General features: G+C 41.6%; 1 protein-coding gene across 1 annotated transcript in view; it reads right to left on the bottom strand.

Moving 5' to 3' along the window:
• LOC139692623 (E3 ubiquitin-protein ligase HECW2-like) overlaps positions 1-17,010 on the bottom strand; it is a 172,927-nt gene that overhangs the window by 21,515 nt on the left and 134,402 nt on the right. The window contains exons 4-5 of the mRNA XM_071590916.1: positions 12,090-12,478; positions 3,190-3,329 (exon numbers count right to left, since the gene is read on the bottom strand). Coding sequence (XP_071447017.1) covers positions 3,190-3,329; positions 12,090-12,478 — 529 coding nt within the window. The remainder of the gene's footprint in view (positions 1-3,189; positions 3,330-12,089; positions 12,479-17,010) is intronic.

Genomic DNA, 17,010 nt, shown 5'->3' with positions numbered 1-17,010 from the left:
AGAATCTGCTCTCAATTAAATAAATTCTCACATAAACAATGTTTCATGAATAAGTTAGAGAATACTGACGAGGGCATCAAAGGTGGATCTATAAACAAATGCATTATAATTCTCTTCCACCCAGCAAAAAACAAACTGCATTTACAGAGTTGAATAGAGGATCTCAGTGGGCTGATCTCTGAGGATAAGAGGAGGTTCCAACCGATGGATACCTTGGAGATTTCAGGAGGCGGGCATATCAAGTGGATTGAAATTCGTATGCAATTTATAAGAATACCCTGCGGTCAGTTCCCTGTACTAACTTCCCGGGAAGCAGATTCCGGCGACTATAAAACTACAACCTATGGTCATAATTGGCATAAGGTAATCTACAATTTGCTCTATCATCATCCCCTAGGTAATGGTGGGGAGAGAAAGGAATGCCTAGCAAGAACTTTACCACCACCCGAGAAGCACCACATCATTTATGAACAATTATGAACAGTTACAAACGAAAGGAAGGCGCCGAGACTCCATTTATCTTATTTTGGAACCATCTCCAAGACTGCTCAACTTCCGGCCGAGGAGATTTCAACGCCTGGCAGCCAATTACTGTTTTTACGTCGCCTAAATTATCATTCCGGCGGAAATATTCCCTGACAAGAAAAATTTCCAGTTGCCCTCACCACCAGCTTTTCATCCTGGATTAGCGAAAGCGATATTGCCTCTCCTTAAATCGGAAATGCCATCAGACCTTAAGCGCTAAGGTGGTTTCAATGATTATTATGGCGCAGGATACATTCTTACAGGGAGGGGGTGCATATTGATTTTTATCTTGGAGCCATATGAATGACTTCCACAACCAATAATTTGGCCCTTTTCTAACTTAAACCGATTTCAGTCTGATGTACCCGCCTTTAAACCTTCTCTTTCCGATGGGTGAAACGGAAAAAAACTCTATGGAGAACAAAATGAAACTATAGAGTCACAGTTCATTTTTTCAGAAAGAAAATCGTTCATACGGCGTGGTACACAGTCTAGGCATATAACTCCTTTTTGAGGCTCAAAAAAAGCATGATCACTGAAGAAACTCATTGGACATTCAATATATATTACAGTGCTTGGAGAGTTTCGAGAAGGCGTTCAACCGAGTATGTGGGGTAGAATTAATGGATATAATGCAGAAGATTAAGGGTAAAATTGAGGGATATGAGACTTATTCAGAACCTACATTCGCTCACAAATGCGGGCAGCGGATGGAGAGTCAGGATGGGAATGGATGGATGAAGGAATGTACTCGTAAGTTGGTAGGGAAGTGATTAAATCAGATGTTTGAATGATTAAACTTTAGATAACCAGTCAGCCTAGGATTTCAATAATTGATAAGCGCATTACAATATTATTGTGATAGAAATGGGATGAGAATCCATGTAAATAAAAATGGGTAACGTAATTCTCGAGGAATACGAAGGTAGTGCAACAGACGAAAGTTCACTATTCAAATGGTTAAAGTCAACTACGGCTGGGAGATGTTTTGGACGAAGATAGCAAAAGTGGTTCGGACATTTGACTAATAATTTCGTTAGGTAAAGGAGCTTTTATAAATAGCTTGGGGTCGATGACAAGGACCTTGAGTAAAAATATAAAGAAAATATTCGTGAAAATTCATGACATGAAGTGCAGTTTGTGCAGAAACTTGGTCGTTGAGACATCACGATAAGCATTGATTGGAGGTTACTGAGAATAGGGTGTGGCCATGAATGAAAAAAGTAAAATCGGCTGGAAATAATACAGCCAAAATACAAGATATGGCAGAGGAGGAGAGAGGATTGTTGGGAGATAATCAAAGGGGGCAGAAGAAATGAATACAGAGATTTTGGTTGCTGATGGAATGCTGAGGACTTCCATAAAGGGAAGAGTATAATGAACACGAGTAGGGAGAGGAAGAAAATACCCATCTTGAACGGAATTTGTAGATGTGGAAGGCATATAAAATTGAAGAAATAGAGTGGTGCAGGATTTTACGTTGTGCCGTGTTAGTTGAGACTTAGAAGTCTACCTGTGGTTAGTCAGTGCGTCCATCAAAAACTTACCTTAACCGGTAGACTACCATAATAATAGTTACGGCATCACGTGCGATTTGGTGGAAATTTTCCATAATGATGAGAATACTGCAGGCTTTTTTCTCGTAATTACATATTCAATTATAATAATCTCGTAATGATATGAGATCAAAATGGAATAGTCCCCGCGGTAAGCCATTCGAAATTTGGTACTTTCTTGTGATTTTTGAATAACAGTAACTGATAAATAACCAAAGTTGACCAGAGAAAGTATCTTATGGTAATTATTTTCATTAAACACATTAGATCACGAATCATAAATTACCGAGCACAATTAACTCACAGAGCGCTTAATTGGGACATTCACGAATGCATTTACACCTTTGTTAGGTCGGAAACTTTTCAGACTACCCTCGTAAATGTAAAATTGGAAAATATCAGAACAATTATTCGTTTGAATAATCGCAATTCTGAGAATTAGTAAGCGAATCGAATTCGTCATCATTCCGAGATAATTAACGAAAAAACGAATATACGTTAGTCACGTTATTATTATATGGGGTTTTCAGTTATGGGAAACCAGTAGCAACTGTAACAACACTAGATATCCATTTGATCTTGAATTAAATGAAAATAATTACGTCTTACAGTGCCAATGACTTGTCCGGGGAATGCCAATGGAGCTTAAGAACGTCACCGTCAGCCCTGAATAGAATAAATCATGAATATGACGATTTATAAAGCGAACGGGGAAGAGGCCAGGGTATGTCTACGAAACTGCTGCAAGAAGCTTCCGCGCTATCAATGCGAGGTTTGCGAGGGAGCCAGAGCCGATACGAAAAGTGCACGGGAGAGTAATTTGTTGGAAAAGGTGCGAGGAAGATGGTGAGAAAGGAGGGGTGGTCGGACTTTGAGAATCCCCAAGAGTTGCGCGCGAGACGTTGTTGGGAGATGGACTAGGGGGGAGAGGAGTGAACCGAGGGAGGGAAAGGGGTGTAATCGATGGAGAATGGTGAGGGGGATAAGAAGGGAGGGAAAGGATCGAGGTACGAGACGAGGCTCCCGCACCTTCTTCCATCTCCCACCACCATTCCTCATGGAGAGTGGGTAGGTGGTGATCTTTTTATTTTTTTATTACTACACTCACCCTCTGGCCCTCTCCCGGATGGCTCGGACGGGTATGGTGACCCTGCCCAGGAATCTGTTGGTGGCCGGACGGCTCTTGTTCACCTTGTCCTTCACCTCGACCTCGAGGGAGTCACGCAGGTGTCCCACAAGCCTGAAAGCCTACGGAGAAAAAGGAAGGAGAGATGAGAAAAAAAGAGGTGAAAGGTTACACGGAGAATGACGAGTGGTTAAAAAATGAAGCGCGCGAAAATATCATCCCAAAGCGGAGGCGGAGGAGGGATTGACTAGGGGGGGGAGAAGGGGATTGGGAGGGGGGTGGAAAGTGGAGAATTGCGGAGATGAAGGTGGAGAAAGGGGGAGTTTGGAAGGGGGAGAAGAGGGCTACGGAGCGAGGGAAGAGGGGCGAGCGAAACACGGCGATGCCCACTGCCGGGGGAAGAGAAATTATTATGGGAGAGAAGAACAGTCCCACGAGGGGTGTCGGAATTTCTTACCTTCCATCGGTTTAGCGCTCATCATCCTCAACGGGAAACCACAACGCCGACGACTTTTTCGAGTTGCTAATTAGAGGTCACATAAAGAACGATTATAGTCCACCGGAGGTTTCTGTTTCCCGCGCTTTTCTTCTAGGCCGTGACATTTTTTTTTTCGATTGCCGAAAAATCATAAGTTCTCGCTTACTCCCCACTACCGAATCCACGAAAAATAACGCACCGGAAAGAAAATGCTGCCCTGCGGCGGAAGATAATTTGGACGGTCTATTTTCTGGCGATCCCCATCCCAATATAGTATTCGCATTCAGTTCGAACCAGTTTTACGAATGTTGAGATCAGTAGGAATTTAACAATACCTACAACTTAAGGCACCACTGTCAGATTTTCTTTTGCGCAAAACAAGTCACAGTTTAAGACCTAGCGCTGTGTGGAGCCTCACCCTATTCCAAAAAAGGAAATGTAAATAAAGAATATTTTGGTCAATAAAAGTTGGGTTGACACACTATTATATTCATATTGAAGGCTCTAACGGTCAACTACGGTCAACAAACATCAACTGGAGGATTCCAGGTTCAAATCCGTGATGACACTTAAGGATAACACCGCCTAAAAATTTAAACGTGAGATTTTCTGTATATCAGTATCTCGCGGGAAACCGCTAATGTCACTAGGAAAGGAAATGGCCTTTCTGCCTTGAATTCCATAGCCCCTATGAATTAAGAATCGGTTCAAGGATAGCTCTACCCTTACATACCAAAACCAACCTTCGAGTTGACTACACTTGATGTTTCAGTCCTCCGTCACTATGTGGCCAGATGAATTTATGCTGATTTTACAATAGTAACAAAATTCGCCATATCGTGGTGGGCGTTACGTATTGAAGTTCATAATTATGGTCACAGTCTAAACCCTCTCTGATTGGGTCATACCTTCCGATCCATTCCTACATACAACACACGCATCTCTTCAAGTGGAAGGTTCTACGACATCTTCCTTCACGTGGCTTACGATGCCAGCACGTTTGCGTGATTCCGTATCTTTTACGCAAAAAAATAAATTCGGGTTCGGAATGTGGAATTGGTAAATACAAATCAGAAAAATACCTGAAACATCAATGACAATTTAAAAAGTTCCCGCACGGATAAATTTTGTAAAGCGTAGTTTCGTGAGCATGGGTGGCGAAAGCATATACATAAATACACAACGCATGAATCACCACCGCTAATCAATAAATCTCCCATATTCTTTAATTATCTTATCGTTACCCACACTGCTTCCCACGGCCAATTTTTTAAAGACTGCTTCTCAGTTTCGGCGATTGAAATCCTTCACGAATCCGCAAGTAGTGGAGAGGTGAGAAACCTCGCGATGGCGCATATCTGGGTGCTTCAGTCATTCTAACTTCCCAGGATGTGCTCAGCCCACAAAATCCATCCAATAGCCGTCTACACATCCCCTCTCACCCCCTTGTCCATTTCCTATTCGTCCCTTACCTCTAACCTCTCAATCTCCCACATGCTCTCCGCTCTTCTCCCGAAAACGGCATTCTGATGATGACGGCCGTGCCTTCGAAACGTCAAAACTAAATATGTGCCCTTTCTCTGCGTTTAAATGTTTTAACCAACATTTACGTACATAAATATTGTATATATCCCCATCGATATTCCCCATTCCGTCACACTACTAAAACCTTCAACATTTAGATGCCTTTAATATATATATCTCCTCAGAACGGCACGCAAAAGGTACCAGGGAGAAGTAGAGATAAGGATTTTTTTCTAGGAGACCACATGATATTTATCGTTTAGCAGATTGAAATGCTGTTGAAAGAAATAGAAAGGTATTATACTTATTGTTTTTATAACATTTGGTGAATCGCAAAAAAATACATGTTCTAAGAGCAAGTCACGCTGAAGTCTTGATCCGTACCACCGATTTAAGCGAAAGTACTCAATTCTCCTCGCGATTGGCGTCATACCTGCAGGACGGGAAATAGAATGACGTGAAGGAGACAAAACAGGGCGTGCGTGAAGCAGGGAAAAAGACGATTCGGCAAAAATCGATACATTTGATCTTTGCAGCAGAACATTTTTTAGCGCATGGATTTCATCGGGCAGGTTACGCGTGAGAAAAGTAATTCCTATGACGCTGCCGACGTCAACCTTGAGGGCTCGGAGATTTTTTCTCTCAAGGTTTGGAGAAGTCTCCAGATTTCCCCGACCTATACTCATCCATCTACTTCCCAGATACCTTGCCCGGGGGAAATGAGGAGATGTTAGCTAGGGACAATGTTAAGCCGACCTAAACCACGAACGGTACGTAGGCACAACGGTTGCTAATGTAGCAACCCGAACGTCGATTTTGCAACACATTTTTTCGGCATTTGCACGAATTATTTCTTCGGAGGGGAGCGATTTAAATTAATCTGCGTCGGATTGACTTTTGTGTGGATTGAATCAATGGTACTCAGAGTATCTGATTCCATCCTTCCATTCTCAAAGAAGAATGATCGCTTGGTGGGTATTCCTTAATCTACTCATAAAATGGGTTGAAGGATGAATTAAACACATTCTAGAGCTGATGTTCACAAAGATTTTGATTTGCAACTCCATCGCTATTAAATAATATTCACCGTTGTGTCTCCGTACCAACATTTTGGGAAAACAAGTATTGTAACCATAACTTTCTCCTTATGAAGACTTCTGTGCTGCTACAGGTATGTTGTTGAAGATCCGTGTAACCGGGGTATTCCTCCTCGCAGGTCCATATTGTGGGGACATACCTGTCACAGTCCACTACCCTACGCGGAGGAACAACAGACATTTAACGGATCTTAAAAGTCCTCTTTAAGTGATTCTGTCTTAGAGTTACACTATTTTCGCGAAATACTTATTTTGATGAAATGGAATCAACATAGAAGTAGCGCTAAACAGAGACGACACCATTGTACAAAAACCACTTCTTACACGAAGAGAACAAAAAAGGACACGCACATTGTATAACGCTTAGACACTACGAGCTGTCTTCCTCAGAAAAGTAAATACACCTGTATACAGGTATATATACTTACACACATACATACAAAACCGCACGCACGCACGCGCGCACGCACACACACACACACACACATATATATATATACATATATTTTATATATACACATATATTATATATATATGTATATATATATATATATATATATATATATATATATATATATATATATATATATATATGTGTATACATATATATATACATATTTTTTATATATATATACATATATTATATATATATATATATATATACATATAAAACTTGTACAGTAACACATAATATAAGAACTCATAAAAAGAACACTCACACGTTATTTCTCAATAACTTCGACGGAATTTAGCTGTCTTCCTCGGAAATCACAGCATTGACGTAAAATTGCAGATCGCATTGGAATTTAGGGCACGGCAAAAGAATAGTGACAAGTAGAAAACAGAAGGAATTCATGTATATGTCACCATTATCGTGTACAAAAGGCTTCCTTAAGAGGAGTGGATGGTATGGCTTTAAGGAGTTGGGGGAATGTGCAGCGAAATCACTTTAGTCATTCAGTTCCATTTATAGAAATGATAACTGAATCAGATGCGGATTATTTCTTCTTGAATGACATCCACAAACTAAGACATGGCCAATGCTCGGAGGCATTGTCACGAATCTGCGCATCTCTATGGTTTTGATGACGAATGGCATCCGAGAGCAAAACGTGAGAACTCGTCACAGCTAAGGAATCCAATGAGGTCCTCGATATTCCGTATCATTCCTTTTGCATCACATTGACGTATTCTTGCGAGGTTTTAGCCTTTCAAATGACATATCATAATGATCGACAAATAGCCTGCTCAAGCAACATTCAGCTATTAGGTCAGTTTGATAAGTGAGGGTAAAGCTCAACTAAAACCTCCTAAATTCTGTGAAATTCATATCAATTCCTTTCCCTGAGCTTACTGTAGAAAAAGATCTGGTACTCGGAAAATCATACAGCTTGGGTGAGGACGAGAGTGCCCAAAGTCACCGGGTTTCGAACCTAGACCCTCCGGCCAATAGTGGAACGCTGAACTCGCTCGGCTATCACGTCCGTGCAAAATGTACAAAATTCTCAAAGTAACTGATATTCATATGAAATATTAGTTGATTTTCACTAAATAATCATGGGAAATTGGTCATTTCCTATCGTCACAGAAAAAATATCCGAATGAGAAGAAATTTCACATGGCTCGAAATTCTACATTTACATCCAAGCCATGTCCTGTCAGCCGCCCAGGAGAGGTGTGGCAGGGGGTGTTAGCTGTTAGGTCACCAGCCTTCAGTAACTATGTGATAAATGCTCGAGCTTAGTGGTATGCAGTTGGATTCATTGAACTTGTTCAATAAACCCATTCTCCGATGGGTCCCAAATACTTCCAGCGCATTCCAGGTGTGGCTTCACCAGTACATAATGATAACTCTGCCATACTTCTTGAATATAGTGACCTACAACTCGTCGAATGAATCCAAGTTTCTTCAGGGAGGGGATTAAACAGTGCATTTGAAAGCTTCGCACATACCGATAAGAGAAATCGATGCAGTTAAACATTGAATATAAAAAGGATAAGTTGCCAAATAAAAAAGCAAAATTCTTTGCTTTCGTTTTACAAAAGAATAAGAGTTTGTTCAAAAACGAAGTTTGCAGGAGTAATCTAGTGATTTATAAGTTAATAATATCCATAATGAGTTGGAGTGAACTTAGTTGGTGATTTTTCATGGATTTTAATTAATTGCTGATCAGCTTACTTATAGCACAATACTCTCAGATACATAAGGCTGCGATTCTGCTACGCAGTGAATTGTATATGGCGAAGAGTTGGTTTAAAACTATTAAGCAATCAATGAATTCTTTCAAATTATCCGAAAATATAGCTATGCTTTGACATTTTTACTAATTTCACATTCATGCCGACTGGTTCTCTCCTCTTCAGGATTATCCACTACTCTTTCGAGCATTAACCGAACTAACCTGAAGGCGAGGGTAGAGCTCCCGTCGTACTGACTATAAGCCTTGCGACGCTTGAAATTCGCACATTAGAAAAAGCATAGGAGAAGGTAATACATTTCCTTGCTCTGTCTCCTCTTCGCAAGGAAGTAGAGGTACCTCAAATTGCGAACGTAATTCGTTCCTTAAGCGAGAGGGATTGAAAAAAACTATCAAACTATGATAGATCAAGCCGTTTCCTTAACAACTTTCTGAAGTGATTAACGGCATTGTCATTGAAGATATTGGCGGTTCGAGAACCACCGCTGATATGAATGAGTTTTTCTTCTAAGTGATGCAAGAGATAGCAACGAAAATTTCACAAGTTTTTGATCAAATTTTGTTGAAATTATTTCTCGCATTATGTTTTCTGAGATATGCTGTATTATAAAAGTATTACAGTTCGTATCTCGGGATTAAGTTCGTATCTAAAGGCCAAAACTGAACCAGAAAAAACTTCATGCATCGAAAAGGTCGTATATTGAGCAGCTAGTAAGACAAAGTATCACTGTAATATGATAATTGTTTAATTAAATATTCCTAATCATACAAAACCACCTTAGTGGCGGTGTCGTAGAGTTCTCTTTTGGTAATCTAGAGGTTGCTGGTTCTATTCTCACCCAGGTAGATTCTCCTCCACCCATGCAATAGATGTCTTTGTTCATTTCTGTTACCTGTTGTAAAAAACGATCAGTACATTATATGTAATTGGGTAGACCTTCTTGAGAGCAACGCACGAATCATTATCATTATTATCAAGTACTCCTTAAAACTTGGCCGGGAGCGTTCAGTTGGTTCACACTGATCTGAATCCAGGAGGCTCATACAACAGGCCATTCACCTCTGATTACAATATAGGACTAATTTTCTAACCAACAACAGCAATGTAGAATATATATATATATATATATATATATATATATATATATATATATATATATATATATATATATATATATATAGAAGACTGGTGTAATACGCAGACCGCAATCGACGACGAAATCACCACTCGCCACCGAGAATATGAGCTCCTCTGCTATTAAGACTATAGGGAAACACATTCTGGTATCACTAGGGATCGCTACATCAAAAGACCGACGTGAAGGGAATACACGAACGAGACGTGCCACCGCGATTTATAGAAAAAAGGCTCTCGGAACAGTGACGCATAATACTTGGCCGCGTGACAAAAGAATCAGTTGCAGCGCAATCAATAGCTCTTTGCACGAGAGGACCTCGCGACGTCGAATGAGTGGCTTTCCGCAAAGACCCAACCGGAATGCACTTCTCAACGTGATTCCAGACGTGGCCGCGGGCGAAAACAGAATACACGTAAATACATGTATATTCAATTTTGGTATGAAAGGGAATTCTTCGCAGTCGTTCGCGAATTATGGAAATTTACACAGCCAGACAGCTAAGCGATATTTCGCTAAGTAACCGACTTAACGAGAGTCTTTGATGCGCTGAACCTCTCCACCGAGTTAGGGTTTCACGTCAAATAACATACTTCCTATGGGGGGAAAATTTGAGATACGTCAACACACCAATAGAATTTTTCGATGGACCTTAACGGCAATTGGCAGAGTTTAGCTGCTTCCTATTCCACACTTCAAAGAACAAATTCTATTATTGGGAATCCCTATTCGGGACCCACTACGAAGTCCTTATGTAGCATTGTCCCTATGAAGTCATTTTAGCTTTTCAAGAGTCCACAATGAGTGTAAGCATCGATACAGACTGCTTTGCATAAAATAAGTAGGGAAGAGAAGGAGTAGAGTATTTCATGAAGGTGCCGACCGTCAAGTTCGACCTTGAAAACTAAAAATGGCGTATTTTATGCATAAGGTTATGCGTGCAATTAAAAATTATCTGAAGTTAATAGTGTAGTGCTTCTTTTCTCAGATAAATTACTCTACCATATGTCAACAAGGCTCCCGCATGTGGTTATCAAGAATGAACTTAAACTGTATGACTAAGCTGAGAAAAGAGGTACCTGCATTTGTTACACACTGACACACTGATTCATGAACATGAGAGAAAAATATTCCCCTTTGGTATGGCAGGGAAGGCAAAATGTTTCTTATCAGTACAATATAAAATAGAATTAATCATGGTAAGCAGGTGACTGCGGTAAAAGGGACGAATATAAGGAAAACAAATATGTACTTCGACATGATTTTACTCCATAAATAAAATCTGTTTTTCTCACGTGAAATATTTGGAAACATAATAATAAAAAATAAAGTAAAATTACTTTACTCAGTGGTGTACAGCCACACTGAATTCTCACATCACAACATAAATCCAACACTGTAAACGTTTTACCCGAGGATTACACAAAATTCAGATAACATTTATCCAATTCATAAAAAAACACAAAACATTAAAATAAAAAAAATATCACTTTCTTAAGTTTCCTGAAATATTGTAAAAACCTGATTTTTCGCTCAATTTTACAATGAAGGGAAGGTTAATTGATGCATGCATGTAAAAAGAAACAATTTGAAAAGGCTTAGACGGGACTTACTGGTATCGACAAGATAGAATGTAGGACGAAACATCACGAAACTCAAAGTAGAATTTCCGCAATACAGTGGCAAGAAGACTACCAATACTGAATAGTGCAAAACTGACGGCTAAGCGCGCATGTATATGCAGGAAGCTATTCTCTTTTCCCCTCACAATGCGCGAACACGAAAGTAGTGCCTATATTGAAATGCCACTGCGTAATTTATTTCCAATTGCAATTATTTTTCAATTATCTCTACATATCTTATCGCGACCTGTGCCTAGGATAGAAAGAAGAATGCACAATCACGTCACGCCACTTCGATATGGTCAAACCAGAAGGTACGCATAGGGCAATTGTAACGGACTGCGTCACCATAAAAGGATAAGTTCCGAAAACAAGTTACCGTGACGTCATTCAACGCCGACATCAATCACCTCTTCTAGCCTAGAAACACGGCGTACCACGCTCAGAAAATGCTGCTCCTAGGGCTTTGTCTTAACATTTCAATATTACAATGCCCCATAGCCGTCGTACAAGGAAGTTCGTACCCAAGACGTAAATCAACCTCCACTCGATCACTTCCAGTTCAATGTTTTGGGTTTTCAGGTTCAATTTCGAGAAATTTTACGAAATCAGCGATCGTTAAGTATTCGGTTATCCCAGTGATGACGGCAACAATGTTGGGATATAGGTCTTATCTAAAGTAAATTATTTTAACCGTCCCTTTAACACACTCGTAGATCAGTCCATTTGTGCCACCCGGGTGGATGGTGCATGGTCCCGGGAGGAGGAAAGGATAGGCCGATTTGGCGCTCGATCGAAAGTTTTGGCAACGTCGTCCTTATATTCACCTGCCCGTCCCACGCCGGGTGCGTGGTGCCTTCCCTCACGCTCGTCCTGGCCTCGTGGTGCGGCGGTGGTGGGGGCGGCTGACTGGTGACGGCGCCGGAGTTTCCTGCGGAGGCTGCCGATGTCTGCTGCTGGGTTGGCGCCTGCTGCGATTGTTGCTGTTGTTGTTGCTGTTGTACCTGGGGCTGCGCGGCCCCCGAGGAGGATGAGGCCTCCTCGTGGGCTTCCGGCGCCGAAGAGGACGGCGGTCTCTCCTCACCGTCGGCGCTCGGAGGCAGCGGCGGCTGTGGGGCTCTGGGGACCTCAGGGTAACCCGCGGGTCGGATGCGGAGCTTCACGTATGGGTCGGGACCGAAGGGGGCTCCCCTGCGGAGTCCGCGAGCCGAAAGACCTGTTGACGGGGGAAGGAGGAAGAGGAGAGGGAGAGAGATAGAATAAGAGCGCATTCATGAGCTGCCACTTTTACCTCGGAGGCATGCGCGCGTGTGCACATGCTGGATACAGGAGCAAAACACTTACCTAAATATTTTAAGACAATGCTTGGCAAAAATAATGAATTCTCTGCGTAACAGCGGCCGATACCGATAGAGCCAAGGAAACATAGAGCCTCACTAACCCGTTCAGCAGATAAATGTTGCTACCTGTTCCAGTTTCACCAGTTTTGTCGAAACGCCTCATGCAAATCTCATTTCAATAACTATTTTCTAATTGAACACAATTACAAAAATAGTCCGAATTTGGGATTTCACCTAAAAAACTTACATGGACACAACGAAGAGAATCGCAAGCACTCTAGCTAAAAGTGGCAAAAACCCCATCTAGGCTGGAATCAAACCCACGACTTCTAGGTTAGCATGGAAGAAAATTGCCACACCGCCGCCGGGACCAGACGAATTTATGTTGCACCACGGTTCTGATAGTGTTTTCCAATCAAAAACAACGCTCTCCTTTGTAAAAAGAAAAATATTGACGAATTCGTCACATCAGCGAGCTGAGTATCAGCGAAAAAATAGTTGAGGAATGCACACACTCATTACGACTTGACCCGCGGATTAATTAACGATTCGATTTTGAAATTCCTTAACTAACCAAAAGAGAACGCAGATCTGCGGTGATTAAAAGCGATAACGCAATATGTACGGCAATGATAAAGACGCCAGCATTTACCAAAAGACATTTTGGCAGACCACTCTGCGGAGTAGGAACGGCTTGTTGTTGGCGGGATCCAAATGTTAACAGCAACGCGGCAAAGAATGAAGTGAGAGCTGATGTCTGGACGGATGGGATATTAGGGAACCAAGTAAAAACTTTCGGCTATCTTGAAGGAAAGACCGGTTGAGAATTAATGATAATGGCGATTAATGATAACGGCGACGTATAAGTCCGTACTAAACATAAAAAAACAAACCACGACATTTAGTGTACCGAAGAGCGGAGAAAAATTGCTCATTACGAACGCCAAGCTAGACAGGACGACTAGTTTGACGAGAGAAGTATCGCTATTGATGTAAATTGAATTAGACAAATTACGCGAGCGGTTTGTTTTTTGAAACGAGGTTCCCTCTACATGGTTGCCCTAGAGACTTGATTTCGGAACATTCTCCGGGAGAGGATGGACGAGAAATCGTGATGATGGCAAAGATGTTCGAGGAGTGAAAGGTAGAGGGGAGGGGGGGGAAAGAACGTGTGTGTGTGTGCGGGAACGTGTGGGTGTGCGTGCGTGTTTTCTTCAGCCGATGGTCCGTTGGTAGTGGCAGAACTTCCCCAGGAGATCTCAGTCTCCATTGGCAGAGTTGCCAACCCTCAGGAAAGTTTTCCGGGCGCTTCGGAAATAATTCGAATGGTCACCCCATCGATCTCGGTCAAGCTGCATCCTTTCGCACGGATTCCCACGTCGGGACCCCTAGGAGATTAGATCCCTCATTGGGATACCGGTCTCCACTCTCCCCCTCTCTCGTTTACGGAAATTTCCTCCGATAAAATCAAACTCTCCAAGGAGGCTAGTATCTCTCTCCTACCCCGCCGGATAAATTAACAAAGGGGTCCAGTTCGTCACGCGCTGGGATAATTCGCTGCCATGCGTGATGTCGGCGACGCAACCTAGATTACGCGAAATCATGATTTCCCGAGATGGGATCAGGTCACGGACGAGACCCGAGAGGCTCGATTTCCATTTGCTTCCCAGCCACCGGAAAACGCCATCATAGTCTACCGTCACCATTTTCTTTCCTCGCAGAAATGGAGGACATTGAAATATTATTTGACGGAAAAGGAAGATGCAGAGACCATGACTAATAGAGGGCAGAAAAGAGCACTTTGCTTGTAATTATACAAATTCTAAAACGTGTCCTTGCACACAATATGTACCAGACTTGCACCGATTTTTACTGTCTACATTTAAAAGTTCATCTATAATTCTTTTGCGAAATAATTAAGCCCATTATTGTATTTATTTCAGAAATATTCAATTTGAGTGTCAATATTTTTAGAGGTTATAATTCTACTAAGCTCTTAATACGTGCGTAAATAGATAAGCACACTTCAAGCGAAACTATAGATATAAATATCTGGGAGTGAAATTTTACGATAAATAATTCGAATTGAGGAATGACTTTTTCAAATGATAGTGACCAGTAATTATGAGGAAAAATGAAATGTGTATACTTTTGAGGGTAGCATGCATACGTTGGCTATATACTTCACTGTATATAATCGGTTGACTGCATGCCAACCGAATAGAGACAGTGAAATTAACCTGATAATTTGTCTGTGTAAAAACACAAAAAACCTAAATAAAAAATACATCCACTTCTCCCAAATAAAGTTTGCGGAAAGTAAATAACCAACCGCGTACCTGAGTAGGTTCCGCTGAATATTTACGCATTTGGAGAAGGGGAAGAGGAATTTCAGTGCTGCCAATGAACTTTCATAGTATTTTCGTGTTGGCATCAAGACTCTTGAGGCATGTGGTGACGCAAAGTGTGGAACCTCAGCAGCGCTGGAGGCTAGGGTTTTGAGGATGAGACCGCACCCGAAGGAAAATGCAACCGATCCGATCTCGGCCTTTTGGAAATCCGAACCGTCAGGATCCCGACCGTCCCTCTGAAGTGGGAACTGTTGGCGGTTCGTTTCTTTCTCAAACGGTGTCCCTACCGGGAATGTTTCCATGGGAACCTTGGGAGTCCATAGACCAAAGTCTCCATATTCGACCACGTACCTTGTACACATAGTTGGTCGATGTCCCTGATATCTCTCGGCGCCACCACCCCACGCCGTACACCTACGCCACTGACCCAACAGGCGTCTTCTCGCCGCTAAGGTTTTCGAGAAAATTCGGACTTCTAAAACGTTCCTCCCGTTCCTCAAGGGCACCTCGCTCTTCCCCGCTCTGGGAAAAATATATTTTTTGAGACTGCGCAGCTATTCGGGAGTCTCGTCACAACGATGCACGCGGAAAAATTTCGCTCGGGACCAGTTCTTGTTCCTCGCTTACCTTCACGAGCCCCGAGGGGAAATTATTCAGTCGTCGAAGGAGCTACGGAGTTTAAAAACAAAAGTCTTGGGCATCAGCACACTCTCTCAAGTTAAACGCCTACATGAAAAAAGCTGAGTCTTTTGTTAACTTTTAACTTCGAGTCGAATCGAGTAAATTGTATTGTTGTCTTTAAGTTCGGCTTATTTCTTGTTAGACCTATGTAGTTACCAACACAGAAATTCAATTTTCCACCTCGCGAGGTACAGTGATTGCTTTAACACTGCCAGCGAATATGTTACTGGGACGCATTTGCGGACTTAAAAAAACTCTTTTTAATAGTTCTGCTGAAATGCATCCACTGAGAAAGATTGACATAAGATGAGTAAGGGGGATGGATTTCCTGTTTTCATCACCAATCTCTATGCTAAGTAACTCGATTCATCCCGTATCGCAATGACTAACACAAGATATGATATTCCCTATCACGGTACCATTGGTCGCTACTGTTTCCATGCATAAAAAACTGCATGGGCATTGTATTACTCTCTAACGACGTAGCCAAATTCCTGAGTGGTGTCAGGAATGGCAGTTAGAATTGAATATCAGGAAATATACACCAAGTTGAAGTTTTGGAATAAGAGAAAAGATAAATAATATATAAATTATTAAATATATGGGATCGAGTTAAAAATTTCCGAACGGGCTAAATACTTAGACGCTAAACTGGCATCAAACCTTTCATTTTATACACATGGAGTTGAAGGAAAATTTCATGAAAAAGTAAATAGAGATGAAGATATAGACTTCAACTTTAGACCTGAACTTTAGTTAGGCGACATTGGAACACATGGTACGTACCTGGGATCCACTGGAGAAAAGGTTAGGAATTGGAAAAGGTTCAGAGAAAATGCGCTAGGTTTGTCAACAAGTTCTACAACAAGAGAATAAGTTTGTGACGGGTATTTTGGAGAAATTAGTTTTGGGAGCCTCTTCATTCACGAAGAGAGTACGTAAGCAAGCCTTAGACAACACCAAGACTTTATTAGGGAGGTATAGGGTACCTGAATTTTCTTGGGACGCCATGGGAATTATTATGCACCAAATTATAATGGTATATTCGATCAACGGGATAAAATAGGAGAGGTACACACCGTCACAGGTAGCTAAAAAACTCGCCCTTGTGATGTGCTCAAGTGTATTTGTGTATAGCCGATATATATATTGAAATATATGTGTGAACTAATATTTCTGCACTCATGGTTGTTGCCCTAACACCCTCCATCACATATATTTGGGACGGCTTGCGGAGCACTGCGTAGATGTACATAGATGCAAGAAGATGTTGGCTTTTGGAGTTCGCATTCGACTCAGGAATACGAATGAACCGTTTTCTGCGTTTTTGAGTTACCATTGAACTAATAAAAGCAATCTTACTCTGAGTTTGTTTT

This window comes from Hetaerina americana, unplaced genomic scaffold (genome assembly GCF_022747635.1).
Source record: "Hetaerina americana unplaced genomic scaffold, ioHetAmer1.1.p SCAF_4, whole genome shotgun sequence".
Classification (NCBI taxonomy): domain Eukaryota; kingdom Metazoa; phylum Arthropoda; class Insecta; order Odonata; family Calopterygidae; genus Hetaerina; species Hetaerina americana.
The sequence above is the reverse complement of the archived record's forward strand: the minus strand, read 5'-3'. Positions and strand labels throughout refer to the sequence as shown.